Here is a 14,747-nt window from a genome sequence, read left to right as displayed (position 1 = left end):
GTTTTAGATAAATCGAAGATTGATAGGTTGTTGATGGATTATTAAGTGATTTTCAATGTCTCATTGTACCCCCAAGGGTTAACCTTGGGGTAAATAACTACATCTTGGTCTGTATCCCTTGAAGTCTATGTCAATCCAACTAGTAATCAGGGTTGACCATAGACTAGATGGTGGCTTAGGCATGTTATTTTCAACCTAAGTAGTGTTTCTTGTGTTACTGGTAAACTCTGGTCATTAGTTCCTAAAATATCTGATTGTATTCTGAAGCTGACATGCCCGAGACATGGAATCAGATTTACCTGAAAATTTGGTGAATCACATTTGTATGTACCCAACAATGCCTAGCACATAGTGAGTGCTTAACAGATGTCTTGCAGTTTCCTTTCCAGTCTGTACTACAGACTGCTGACAGATGAATTCTCTAACGTAAACTATAGCTCCAAAGATGGCACAGCTACCGTCACTTCTCATTATATTTGTACTTTTCCTTTAACTATTTATTGTTTTAAAATTTATCTACTCTCTCCTTTATTCTAAAATCTTAAGTTTGGTGAGGGCAGAGACCGTGCTACTCACAGTTGCTGTGCTAATCTATACAGTAAGCTTTTCGTTATAGCTATTGCCTAACTATGTGGGTGATTATTACAAGAATTTAGTCAACATGATTTTCTTTCAATTTTTGAAAATACAGATATAATTCCCATACCACAAGATTTACCCCTTTAAAATGTACAATTCGGTGGTTTTTAGTATATTTACAACGTTGTCCCACCATCCCTATTATCTAATTTAAGAATATTTTCATTGACCCAATAAGAAAACACATACCTAATAGCACTTTCTCCCATCCTCCCCTCCTCCCAGCCCGGCAATCACTAATTCACTTTCTGTCTCTATAAATTTCCCCCATTCTCTACTTTCATATAAATGGAATCATATATATCTAGTCTTTTGTGCCTGGCTCCTTTCACATAATGTTTTCAAGATTCATCCATGTTACAGTATGTGTCGGTACTTCCTTTTCAATGGTTGAATAACATTCCGTTGTATGAATATACTACATTTTGTTTACCCATTCTAGACAAGATGATTTTTAACATCCATTCTAACTTTAGGATCCTGCATTCAGGATCCTAAAGGATCCTTCCATGGCTGCCATGGAAGTTCATAGAGTAAGTCACAGCAAATCATTATGCTTCATAGTTTTTCTATGCCCTGAAGTTTTCAAATCTTACCTACCACAGATCTCAGGAGCACAATCCTGTTGTGACCCACCAAGTTTACTTCCCCAACCCTTAAAACAATAAAATCAGACTCACTACCTTTACTTCAGGATTCTGCTTTTCCTCCACCCCAATCTTCTCCTCACTGCCCACTTGATTTCTTGAAACCACACTCTGGAATAATGTACTTTTACAGGTCTATTGTTCTGCCAGTTGTTCCCAACAGATGCATTGACTGGGGCTGGATGGTGCTTTCTTCCCACTTATCTCTCCCCTGTCCCTCTGCTCACTGCACGTGCAACTTCACCATCAAAAGTACCCCCCCACCCCCCCAAAAAAAAGTCTCTCTTTGTTTTCTAAGGAAATTCAGGTAAAAGGAGGGGTGAGGGAAATGGTATTTTTGACTTTCCTCACAATCCAGACGTTGGAAAGAAAAAGGATTTCCTTTGGGCTGCTGCCACGACTCTGATCTTTTATGCTGATAAAATATTTCCTTCTTCTAAAAAAAAAAAAAGTTATGGGAAAATCATACCACTTCAGCTTGGAAGCTACACCTACTCTAACTTTCGCGTTAAAAGGAAAAACAAAACCAAAACCTGAGAGGTTTACCTCTCTTTCACAGAGGTTTTTCTTCCTGACAGTTCAGGTCTTGGCAACCCGGAGCGAGCTGGGTCAGCAGCGCTCTTCGGAGGCTGGCGTGGAGGAGGACTACAGCATCCAGAGGTCTTTGGAAACTCCAGCAGCTCCAAGCTTGTTGGCTCCTACGGTTTCCCTGAGGAGTGACGCTGTGAAAACAAACCCTGATTGGTCAGGCCTGAGCTGACTTCTCCATTTATGGACAGATTGCCCAGCCCGAGCGGAGGCTCAGCCAGAGGAGTACGGAGTAAGTAGCTGAAGAAAGAGGAGCGAGGCAGGGGAGCTAGGCTGACGCGCGGAGAGCATCGGACTCAGGCGGGCGGCGAGCACCTGGTCCGAGTGGACCCCTGCCCTCCGCAGCATGCGCCCCGCCTGCTAAGTCGCCTCGGTCTCACCCTTACCTAGCGCAGCCGATCCCGCCTGGATGGAGTGCCCCCAGGGTTCCCATTGGCTCCTGTGAGTGCTTGGGTGTCGAGAGCCTGTTTTTGGCGAAGGGAACCAACTTTTGAAGTTCGCCCAGGAGACTGCGTTCCAGCTCAGCTTCCCGGCAGCCGGACCCGGCAGAGGCGCGATCGCGGCGCGAGTCACCATGGTGAGTTGGCTGCGCAGCGTCCCAGGACGCCTGACCCTGGGCTGGGGCAGGAAGCCCCGGCGCGGGGCACCCACCTTGGGCGCGCTGCCAAGGCCAGGGGTGGAGAAGGTGGACGCGGGAGTCGGCACGTCGCGAGCCCTTATTTCCTCCTGCTTTCCTTAACCCGGGTTGGGGGAGAGGTAGTGAGGAGCCAAGGAAAACTTTCTTTCAAGTCCCTTTCGGCGTCGCAAAACTTTTTGTGACGGGGTTGCGATGGCTGCCAGCTGTCGGAAGCCAGAGTGTGGGGCGATCTGTGTTTAGGGGCACGGCCCTCGGAGGGGATCCCTTTCTTCTTGCTGGGAAGGTGGAGCAGCCTCCTGTGCTCCTCTGGTCCCACTGGCCCGGAGGTGGATCGCCGGTACGTTGGCGCAGGAGCCTGCCGGCTGCGCCGCCTCTGTCCCCGCGCGCCCCTCCCGCCCGCGGGCACCGGCGCGGGCTGCGTCCCTCTCCCCCTCCGCGGGGCCGCCTCCCGGCCCGCGTCCACAGCTGTCCCGCGGGCCATCAGCACGCTGGCGGGGGCGCAGGCGGCACAAAGGCCGGTGGGGGCGCCAGGTAGGACAAACACCTGGCGGTGGGCAGGCGGCTGTGAACGAGAGTGATCGGGTGTAGCCCCGAACTACGCCGGCCTGGACTGTGCCGGGGGCCGGCCCCGAGGGTCTTTGCGCCCAAGAGGCCGAGTAAACACCCCCATGCCTACCCCTTCCCTAGTGCGAGGTGACTGGCCCTTATCGGGTGTACCGTGAACTGTTCGCACAGGAGGAAGTCGAGTTTTTTTGTTCCTTTTCCTTTGGCACTTTGGGAATACCTGGAAGTGGCTGGCTTTTTCTCCGACTCGTTTCTGACTTTTCCTCCTTTGCCCCAACTTCCCGCCCTAGCCACCCCACCCCCAATAACCTTAGCCGCATCTCTTGGGCTTTGGTCTACTTTACTTTGCGAAGCACAAAAGCAAGGACTCTATTTTGAAGAGATTGGCAGTCCATCAGAAGAAAAAAAGAAAAAGTTCTACTGCAAGGCTTCATAGTTTCCACACTTGCTGCTTTTCAATCTTGCTTAGGTGGATGAACTGGTCCTCTTCTGGTTTGTTTGGTTTTTTAATGACTGTGAAAGTGGAACTAAGTCAAAATAATAACCAGTACAGCACTAATTTAAAAATCTATCCCGCGTGACCAGTCTGAGGGACATGTAGCAAAGGCCCATGGGAACCTACATACAAAACTCAAAAGCAGCTCTTGACCCAGTGCTGTGTTTATTATAAAAAGAAAAAAAGATTAAAAACAAACAATATTTAAAAGGACAGCCTTGACCAAAGATTTTTCTTTCTACGTAGTTCAAAATTATGTCACCTTTGCCCCCTACCTAAGAGGACATTTGATCTGCGAATAAAATTCCTCTTTCAGTTTTAGGGTTTAAGAAGTCAGACTACCCTACATTATTTTTGGAACCCCTATACAGAACCATGTACTTACACTGAGTGTGTGTCAGGGTGGAACTACCTAATTGGGCCACTGCCTAACTGGCCACTTGAACTTAAGCAATGTGATAGTCCTAGTACTTGAGAATTGCTGTAATTATTTTCCATGGTTCAATATTTCTAAAAAAAGCAAACAAACAAACAAAAAAAACAATGTTTTTGTCAAGAGCTTAAAGAATCTTACTGAATTTAAATACTTGAGAAAGTGGTACTGTGAGAAAATTAACTTTCCCTTAGTTGACGTATTTTTCCTGCTGGGCAGACTAAAAACTAGTCTAGGATACCTTTTTTGGCGACTTTGAAAACTTGGTGATCAATTAATGCCCATTGCTGTTGAAGTAGATGGTTAGTCAAATGTGTGCAGAGGAGGCATGTTCTAAGGAAGAGAGTGGTTTCCAGAGTTGTGTAGCCATGTATATTGTAGGACAGGGTGTGACTTACCTATTGATGGCTTCCCTGCCAACCACACAGATGGCCACGTTGTGGGCCGCCAGGAGACTATCATCAGTGCATCAGATACGGTTGCTGAGGCCACGATTCCCTGACAGAAAAGTTGGAACAGCTGGCTGTTCTGAAATAGGAGATGTGCCATCAGTCCATCTACTGGATCTAGAGTAATTTGGCAAAAATTAAACGATTTATTTCTTCTGTGGCTTGAAGAATTGTCTGTTCATTAGATATGTGAAGTTGCCTTGGAACAGTGCATCAGCATCTTAATTAAAGGCAGGAACCTCAGTTATAATGTTTTTTGTTTATTTAAGACCCTTGCAAGCCAAAGGAGGCTTCATTTTGTGTTTCACCTGTGTCTGGGTTTGCCTAGCTGCATCCCTCAGCTGCTTAGAATGGGAAGAGAAGGGGCATTGCCTTCTGTGGGTGTGAGGGTTAGCATGGAGAATATAATTCATCAGACTGTTGACTGGGCTGTAAGGAGAGCGCTGGATTTAAATACTTGAGAAAGTGGTACCGTGAGTCCGGTCATGATCTTTTAAGAAGTCTGGCAGTACATTAGGAAGGCTCTCCATCTATACCCAAGGCCTTACCAAGACTCATTCAGTTGTGACTCATAAGAAACATTGCCATTTTCTGACTTAGGAATGCACTGTACAATTTATAGATCATCTCCTATCTTCGTTCTGAAAACTCACTTTGGGACACTTTTCTCCATCTTTGGAGAACCAAGAACACTACCAGGCAATAGAAATTTTTAGAAGACTTGAAGAACTGAAAAATCTGATGTTTTTATAATTTAGTGTACATTGGTTAAGAGGGTAGGACAATCTCTTTTGACTTGAACTAAAGTCAAGCTTTAAAATTTCAAATTTAAATGTAAAAATTTAAGGTTTCCTTTGTAGAATCTGACTTTATCATCATCCACAATGGAAGTTCAGCTTTTGTGGCTGTGACCAGTTTGGACTGCTGATGGCCTGAGACCCATGTCTATACCTCTGCTGTGTATCTTGGACCCCAAAATTATGATTCATAGGTTTTCTGTGACTTAGACATACTGAAATATTTTAGTAAATCTGAAGTGGCCAATATATATCTCAGAATATATTCAAGATATGTTCCCTTTTCCTTCCTTGCATATTACTTGTGAGTAAACTGCAGATGTTACATATAAAAATACACAGGAATAGACTTATAAACTTAGAAATCTGATAGATAGCTAAATACAAGGTAGGTAAATTCCTTTGGGTGAAGACATGACATGTATTTAGAAAGTCTGGAGTCCATTTTAGAAGTGTTTTCTGGGAAGGTAACCATGTCCATTCCCACTGATTAGTTTATCAGATTGCCGAGTAGTTTCCTGGCCAAAACAACACAATACGACAAAACAAAACCAGAAAGGAATGGGATAAAGTACAGAAAAGTTTTGATGGAGGCAGAGGGGTTAGGGAAAACTCTAGAGTCCAGGACAGTATCTAGGGGCAAGTGTGGGTGGGCCAGCCTGGTGGGATATACTTGTCCAGCCCAGGGCAAGGAGGGAAGCCCAGTGGGGCAGCGGATGGAGAGGAATGGAAAAGTGGAGGAAGCAGACAGTTGCGGAAGCTGAAAGCCAACTCCTTCATCGTTTTTTGCCTAGGGTTTCAGTTCTATCAGTGGTTGCAAACTCAAAGGTCTAGAGAGGCCAGGATATAGTTTTTGAAGGAGTGAGGCTGGCCTCTAGAGAGTAAATATGGAACAGATGCCCCATCTACGGAGGCACCCTTACTTGACTCTAGGCCATGGTTACATCGACCATATTACCAAATTGTCTCTTTTTTCAAGAGAAGCTAAAAAAATCCAGATTTTTATGCCAGACTTGCTAATTTTTAAAAGTGTTCTGAGCATCGCGGAGACCTCCTGTATGTCATGTTTGCACACGAACCCCCTGGAGGTCATCTGTTTGCAGCCATTCCATTGTAAATCTCAAAGTGGTAGCCTGTGAACCACAGTGCTTCCTTCCTTTCACTCGCCAGCAGCAAGGTTTAAACTTCAGCCACATACCCAGGAATGGCGTTCTATTTGTAGTGGTAAATCCACACCTTCCCACTGGGTTTCCCTGAGGAGAGGGAGTGAGTTGCTTGGATCCAGGGAATCTTTAAGCTATTAAACAGGGAAAATCAACATCCAGCTGCTACTACTATTCCAAGCTATCTAAACACCAGTGTAGACATTGTGAGTTGGTGAGGTTGTAAATTGAACTTTTCTTTCTTACCCCTTCAACTGCCTCCTTCAGGGAAAGTACACCCTCTGCCCAATACTGTATGATGGCCGTCTTTTATTACTCCTTCCCTAGTTGAATCTCATGAATTTGAGGTCTGTTTCAGGGGTTATTCTTGGGGCTAGATAATGACCATTTTGGTAAATATGGCTTGGAATATGACTTTTTGCTCTTACACTTAATGTCATGAACTTATGTGAGACTGAGTGAAAGAGAACATGTAGTACTTTGCATTTCCTGATGAAGAGAGGATTGAGTCTTATTCCTGGTATGAATTTATGAAAGCTCTTTTCATCAGCTTTAAAATGCAGAACTATTTTGAAAACCTCTATACAAGTGCAAGGTATAATGAGCATCATAATGGGATATTATAGAAATTATGTACAGTCACGATTTTCAAGTTTGAGTCATCTACTATTTTGTTTATACAAAGATGCAAACTGTTTTTATTAATATGTAATTAAAATGAGTTTCTCCTTGGTGATTTAAAAATTTTTTTTTAACCTTGCTGGGACTTAATATTTACAGAGTAAATAAAGGGTTAAAGGTTAAATGCCAAAGGTATTAAAAATAAACATCTCAGTCTTATAAGCACATTCTGTAATAGTGGTAAACAAATTGTGTTTTGAATTTCAACTTCAAAATTTATTTTGGCAGAGACCAAAGGTTTTGGGCATTCTCGCAAAGTATCTTTTTTACATATCTTTATGACAGCCACACTTGAGAGAAGTAGAACTCTAAGAGTCGTCCCTAAAATAGTGACATTGGCTTTGGCCAGCCATGGAACTCACACTGTACATCTGTCAGCTCTCCCTTCTGAGTTGCCACCATGGGAAAAATACTGTTAACATTGTTCAAAGCACTTTTGAATGGTCATTTAAGAAAATCTATGTTTTCACTTCCTGTATGACCTGAAATGTTTGTGTCCAGCCAGCCTGATCACCCATCTTACTCACTAGAATTCGTATCAGGTGTCTCTCAGCTGTTTCCAGAACTTGCATTGTGTCTCAGAGGAGGAAAAATTGGCCCTCCTGAGGATGTGCAATATTGTATAGAACATGGGCTGTGGAGGCCAAAGAGTAAGTGGCTCTTTCCAGCAATAAGTATGAGAACTGAGCTGAAGGAGGCCACACTCTCTTGGGTGCTTTGTGTTCTGATGTGTTTGTTAAAAATTCATTCATAGGACTTTATAATCATATGCTGCATTGTAGAAAGTAAAACTCACACACACTTTTTATAGAAAGTCCAGAAGAGAGCTTAAGAATTCTGTCCTAAATCCTTTTGCTTGACATCACAGAGAGGTCAAGAGGGGTTAGATGACTTCAAAAGTCTCAGAGCCAGGTTTTAGCTGAGCAGGTGCCAGAATCCAGGTCTTCTGATCCAATCTAATAAGACTTTTCCCGCCAAACCACGATGGTGGATTAGAGTCTATTTCCTTAGAGTCTAGACATGACCAAGTAATTTTCTTTCTGGGACCATTCAAAAAAGCCTGCTTGGAGATAGAAGGTTGTTAACTTATTTTTGATTCACTCCTGTTTAACCTTAAAAGATTATAAGAAATACATTTAGAAGAATTCACTCATAATAATACTACCCTAATGGTATTCTTTTCATGTCTTTGGGTTTCCTTTCAATCTATCCAAAACACACATCGTTTTTATGTAGTTGTAATTATGGGGCAAATATACAACTTGTGCTGTATATTTTGCCACTTATTTTATATGTCCTTTTCCTTGGTAAGCACATTTATCATATTTTGGCAGCAGTATCATAATCCCATGCAGCCTGATTACCCAACCCGAGTCATAACTGTATAGATCTCTGCTCTGGAGCTGTGCACTCGGGAGAGTTCCTCCTGCACCCACTAAAACTGCCCTGGTCACTAATGTGCTGCTCAGCCTCCTGTTGCTCCTCAGACGTGGAGCCCCCTCTTTAATGTAGAGTCTGGAGCATGACGGGCAGGCTTGGGGTACACTCCACACTTTTAAGTCATGGCCCAAAGGTGCATACTGTGGGGTTTTCCTTAGATTATGGTGTTGGCACTCAATGTGACACCAATGGGTGCTCAGGCCTTTGGCTCCAACTTGGCAAATACAAGTGGTCGTATCATCGAGTGGTTGGAAATAGATCTTTGGACCTCAAAGTTGCAAAGACAGTTAGCATACCTGCTTGATATGTAGACATTCTTACCAAATATGGTGGCAACCACTGGGAAATTGAAGATGAATTAAGCGCTGCCTCTGCTTATGACAAGCTCACAGTCTAGTGGAGAAAGGATAACAAAAGGCTTTCATAGAGGTGATTTCATTTCATTCTTGTGCCAGTGGTGGCTTTGGTTGCCATTTTATAGGTAAGAAAACCAAAGTATAGTGAGAGAAAGAATTGCTCAGGGCCATACACCTTGTATGTAGTGAACCAAGTCTGCTAAGTTTATGTTCTTTCAAAAGCAATTAATTATTTTTAAATTTGAGTCCAAGTATCTGTATAACACTTTGTCATTTCACATATTCCTGAGGGAAGGCAAGGTTGATTTTTAAAAAATCATCTATTTTCGTTAATTTTACTCACTAATACTGAAGTGGGATAATATGATAATTCACATTGTCTATTATGAGTAGTAATGGTCTGGGCTTTAATTTCCTTGTTTTGGGTATTTGGATATCACAAAATTTGGGGACTAGATGATATCATACTGGAGCAAGCATGAAAGTAAAAGTAACGCTAGAAAGCTCTCTGATCTCAATTAAGCAAAAAATATAGAAAATAAGGAAAATGAGATAACCTCAAGAAATTCAGCCCTTTAGTCCTTATGTATAGGACAGAAAACAAACAGAAAAATTAGGATATCCTATCATTAGTCTCTTAGTAATTTAATTGGCACGACTAGCATTTGATGTTGACAGCAGTGTAGCATTACATTGTTTGGTAACAGTAATGTGTAGCACCAGGATTTAACGTGGATCACCATGTTTTGGTCAATATAGTTGTCTGATTCTAAGGAATTTTTGACAACAACAACAAAATAAGGTTGTTTTAGTGTCCCCAAGTAGATGCAGAAATTTTTGTTATAGGAAATTTTGGATTTAAGTATAGTGGCATCTATTAAGCTGGTTTAGAGTGTGAATAAAGATGGCTTCCTTCAAGACTTGGGGATGTGCTAATGCGGGAATATGTCTGCAAAGTGATAGCAATTGCCTTTCCCCCATCAGATCGTCAAACAGAAATTCCTAATATTTGGGGATGTCCTGAGGTCCTCTGAAAACATGTTGGAAACTATTGACCTGCTCCTTGACAGTGTTTGTAATAGTAAAAACAAAGAAAATCAAGAACAATCTAAATGTCCATTAGTAGAGAAATGCATCAATACATGTGACTTATTAATAATAAGGGTATCAATATGGATAGATCTCACAGAGATAATGTTTGGTTGAAAGGCAAGTTGTAGAAAGATACATATAATACCATTTAAGAAAAACACAAGACTATATTTTGGGGGATATATATTTATATACGTATATATTTATGTATATATTCTTTTCAAAATATGAATCAATGGGCTAGAAAGATACCAAGTTCAAGCTGCTGATGGGGGAAGGAGGAAAGGAAGAGGACTGACTGCAGTCAGTGGACTAACTTGAATGTTATCAGTAATGTTTTATTTGCTTTATATATTAAAAAATCCAAAGCAAATACAATAAAATAGTATCATTCATTCTGAACAGTATGTACATAGCTATATTTGGTATTCTCCATAGTTTTAACATCTTTTTCCAATTAAGAAGAAAAAGCACATGAACATACAATTCTTTATATAATTTTAGGAGATTCATAAACTTCCAAAGCCCAGTATTCTTCTAAAAGTTGTAGCAAACATTGTCTTGAGATGAATATTAGGGAGTATGTTCAATTTTAGATCTATGTCTTGTTATTTTTAATGACAGTTGACATACAATCAAACCAATAGTAAGTCCTTTTGAGTGTTATGTAAAGTGTCCTTAGGGAATACTTCCCAGGAGGTTGAGTACATCTTAGCCTCTCTTAGTCACCTTTTCATACCCTATTGTGTCTGTTAGCTTTTGGTATAACAAACCATCCCAAACTTGGTGGCTTAATAAACATTTATTATTTCTCATAATTTTGTGTATCGGCTGGACAGTTCTGGGCTGGACTGGCTCATCAGATCCCTGTGGTCAGCTGGTGGCTTGGGTGGGGATGGAGGATTTAGGATGACCTCACTCACATGTCTAATAGTTGGCACACTTTCAGTTGGGGCAATAGAGAAGACTTGGTCATGTATCTCTGGTCACAGCAAGCTAGTCCTGGCTTGTTTACACAGCAGTGGCCACAGGGTTCCAAAACAAAGCAAAAGAGAAAGCAAGCCCCAGTGCACAGTATTTTTTAAACCTCTGCTTGCATCATGCTTGCTGTTGTCCCTTTGGCCAAAGCAAGTCACATGGCCAAGTCCAGAGTCAGTGTGGGAGAGGACTACCTGGGGGCTCAGATACAGTTCCCCACCCTCAACCTTTTCTTTCAGCTTGCCTTAATTGGGTGAATACATTGAGACAGGAATAGATTCAGTGGCAGCACCAGTTTTCTCTGGCTGACCCTCTGAACCCCTGTTCATGACAGAAGCCCCCATGGCTCCTGATACGTCCACTGCTGTTTTCCCAAACCATGAGGAATTGGAATGCATTTTTTTGTATTATGGATATTCAATATGATTTTTAAATTGCTATTTTTGTTGAGAAAAAAAAGTAAAAGCAGAAGCTAACAACAAGAAGAAAAAATAACTTCTGTCTATTAATGGGAGCTTTGTGAAAATAACAAACATTTTACAATTAAGTCAAAACTGAAAGAACAGTGAATCATGCCAACCAGACTGGGCTTAGATGGCCTGTTGGACAGAAGGGTGGAATAATACTGTTTGGAACAGGTGGGGACAATACTGCTCATTGCCTAATTTGGACTTTTTGGCCAACACTGAACTGTCCATGTGGAAAAAGACATTCTCACACACAAAAATGCTTTTTTGTCTTGGTTGAAAGTCATGTCTTTTGGATTGTACAGTGGTTCCCAAAATAACACTGTATCAATTCCATATTCTGAGAGCCACATACTGTGCTATCTGTGGGCTCCTCAGCAAGATGTAATTTGAGTAGCGTTAATTTAGCTTTGTGCACAGGTCTCAAAAAATCTATTAAGCTATGGATCTTTCACTTTGACTTTCTTTCTCCCTCTTGTTTTTTAAATGAAAAAATTAAAACTACACAAATGGGGAGAAAATTCATCCAACTTTAATAATTAAAAACTCATGGCCGTGCTCTCTTCGGCAGCACATATACTAAAAAACTCATGGCCAAATGTACTTTCTCCATTTTGTTATGTGGTGTATCACATTGATTGATTTGTGCATGTTGAACCATCCTTGCATCCTTGGGATAAATCACACTTGATCACGATGTATAATCCTTTTAATGTATTATTGAATTTGGTTTGCTAGTGTTTTGTTGACGATTTTTTGCATCCAGGTTCATCAGGGATATTGGCCTATTATTTTCTTGTAGTGTCCTTATCTGGTTTTGGTAATGCTGGCCTTGTAAAATGAATTTGGAAGTGTTCCCTCCTCTTCTATTTTTTGGAAGAGTTTGAGAAGGATTGGCATGAATTCTTTAAATGTTTGGTAGAATTCACCAATGAAGCCATCTGGTCCTGGATTTTTCTTTGTTGGAAGGTTTTGATCACTGATTCAATCTCCTTACCAGTAATTGGTCTGTTCCTATTTTCCATTTCTTCATGATTCAGTCTTGGTAGGTTGTATGTTTCTAGAAATTTATCCATTTTTTTTCTAGGTTGTCTGATTTGTTGGCATATAATTATTCCAGTCTTGTTTCTTCTATTCTCACCTTTCCTTGGTTTATTTTGAAGCAAATCCTAGATATCATATCATTTCATCCTATCTCCCTATTACACTAGCTTTTAAATTAAGCAAAACTCAGCTCTTGGCACTACCATGTTTCCCCGAAAATAAGACCTAGCCGGATCATCAACTCTAATGTGTCTTTTGGAGCAAAAATTAATGTAGGACCCAGTATTATATTATATTATATTATATTATATTATATTATATTATATTATATTATATTATATTATATGATATTATTAACCTGCTCTTTTATCATATAAGACGGGTCTTATATTTTTGCTCCAAAAGACGCATTAGAGCTGATGGTCCAGATAGGTCTTATTTTCGGGGAAACACGGTAACTACTCTTTGGGTTAGAAGAAGGGGTGTATCTCAGAGAACCAAAGCAAGTAGCTTCCCTTTGACTTTTAACAGTAGGGGCTTTGTTTTACAGTACAACGCAGACATCTTCAGTCACTGGGCAGACTTCTTAAAACTTGGCCCTGTCTCATCCACAGGAGTGTCTGGCAGTGATATCTCAGCATCCGTTGTCTTGGGATGCAGGACAGGGGTGGCTCCCCACCCTTCAGTCCCAGCTATACTCAGGCACTGCCTTTAAGGATGATTGGTAGAACCAGTTTGTAGTTATTAATTTCTTCATTCCTTTTTATGCATACCTGTATCATAGTGATGGCTATACAGATAATACTTGTTTGTTTCGGTGATCAGGTACCTTGAATACAGAATGTCAAGATGAGAAGTACCCTGGAGACTATGTTGGGGTTTCTATGAAGTTGTATGCTGAAGTTTGTGTCTGTGTTTATGCGTGTATTTTCTCCTGGGAAGAAGATTCATAAATCCCCAAAATGGTCCATGCCCTCCCTAAATGACTCTCAAAGGTCCAGAGAATTTAAATAGCCTGACCAAAGTCACCTGGAAAGTTAATAGAAGATGTGGCCCTAGAATATATCTCTTGACCTGCGGTCCAGGGATCCTGGAAAAATCCTGCTTTTACTGAAAATGTTTGGAAATCAAACATAATAAAGCATTAGAGATAGAGGGAGGTTGCAAGTAGTTAGTTAAATTAATTTTTCGTAAGATTCCCAGAGACTCTTAAACCAATATAAGTTACCATGACATAATAGTAGGTATTATTTGCTGACAACTAACTTGATTTTTCAGAATTATAATAAAGCATAAAAATAGAATCACAGCATTGGTCTTGTATTATGTTTTTATATTCTCCTATGATCACAAAGAGAAATATATCCTATACAGACCCCCAATATAAATCAAGGGCATAAGGTTTTGACTTTATGTAAATAACTGAAATCTCATTTCCCTGGTGAGGATTCATTGTTATTAATTATAAAATTAGTATTTACTAATTGAGGACACATAGTAAGAAGGAAATTGCTGGACTCTGGAGCAGATTTCTGTGTTCTGTTTCTATTATCTAGGACTATGGTTTGGGGTATAGAAAAATATTTGGAATTGAGATGGCCTCTTGCTTCTAGCTCTTTCTCTCCCCTGCTCCAAGCCCCAACCATATTTCCATCTATCTACATAGCATCCTGTTTTTTCCCCAAAAGGCTCAGGCCCTTCTAAAAGCAGGAGGGTGGGAGAAGGCAGGAAACACAATTTGCACTTCTTCAGAAGTGAGGACAAACAATTAAGGCTGCCAAAAGAACTCTCTTTCTCCTCCTGCATGAAACCTGGTTTAGCACCTCTCCAGTGAATGTGGCGTGCCAATGAGTCAAGAGTTATCTGCTCTACAGAGACAATAAGGCACTGTCCTCTTAGGGGCTGTGAATCAAAGTCTTCAGGTTTTGCAGCAGTTGTATTTAAATGTCAGTTGGCAAAGATATATTTTATATATTGTAGATATAAGATGTGGTGGATTGCAAGATTCCATCACCCACAGTCCTATGGATTCCACCTCTGCAGTTGGCTTCAACCTACCTTTTTGCTTTGTCTCTCACTAGATCACCTGGCCAAGTTCAACTACTTGCTGTGCCCCTTAGAAACCTAGTTGTTCTCACCTTTGGTTGATGTCTGGCTGCAATTCTCTTCTCTTCCCTCATCCCAATGGTCTAATTCTCCTTTTAGGCCACCCCCAAGTCTACCTTCTTGAGTCTCATAGTTGGAAGTTATCTTCAAAATCTCCTGGCACTTTCTCT

The 14,747-nt window shown here is 41.1% G+C and overlaps 1 protein-coding gene across 1 annotated transcript in view; it reads left to right on the top strand.

The window, feature by feature from the left end:
• The first annotated feature begins 2,057 nt into the window (after positions 1-2,057).
• MYO1E (myosin IE) overlaps positions 2,058-14,747 on the top strand; it is a 190,527-nt gene continuing 177,837 nt past the window's right edge. The window contains exon 1 of the mRNA XM_019732308.3: positions 2,058-2,451. Within this exon, the coding sequence (XP_019587867.1) occupies positions 2,449-2,451 (3 nt within the window). The 5' untranslated portion in view covers positions 2,058-2,448. The remainder of the gene's footprint in view (positions 2,452-14,747) is intronic.

Source organism: Rhinolophus sinicus, chromosome 3 (assembly GCF_057876585.1).
Source record: "Rhinolophus sinicus isolate RSI-liver-muscle chromosome 3, RSI-T2T, whole genome shotgun sequence".
NCBI classification, from domain to species: domain Eukaryota; kingdom Metazoa; phylum Chordata; class Mammalia; order Chiroptera; family Rhinolophidae; genus Rhinolophus; species Rhinolophus sinicus.
Note: the sequence above shows the minus strand (reverse complement) of the source record. Positions and strands in the feature narration are given on the sequence as shown.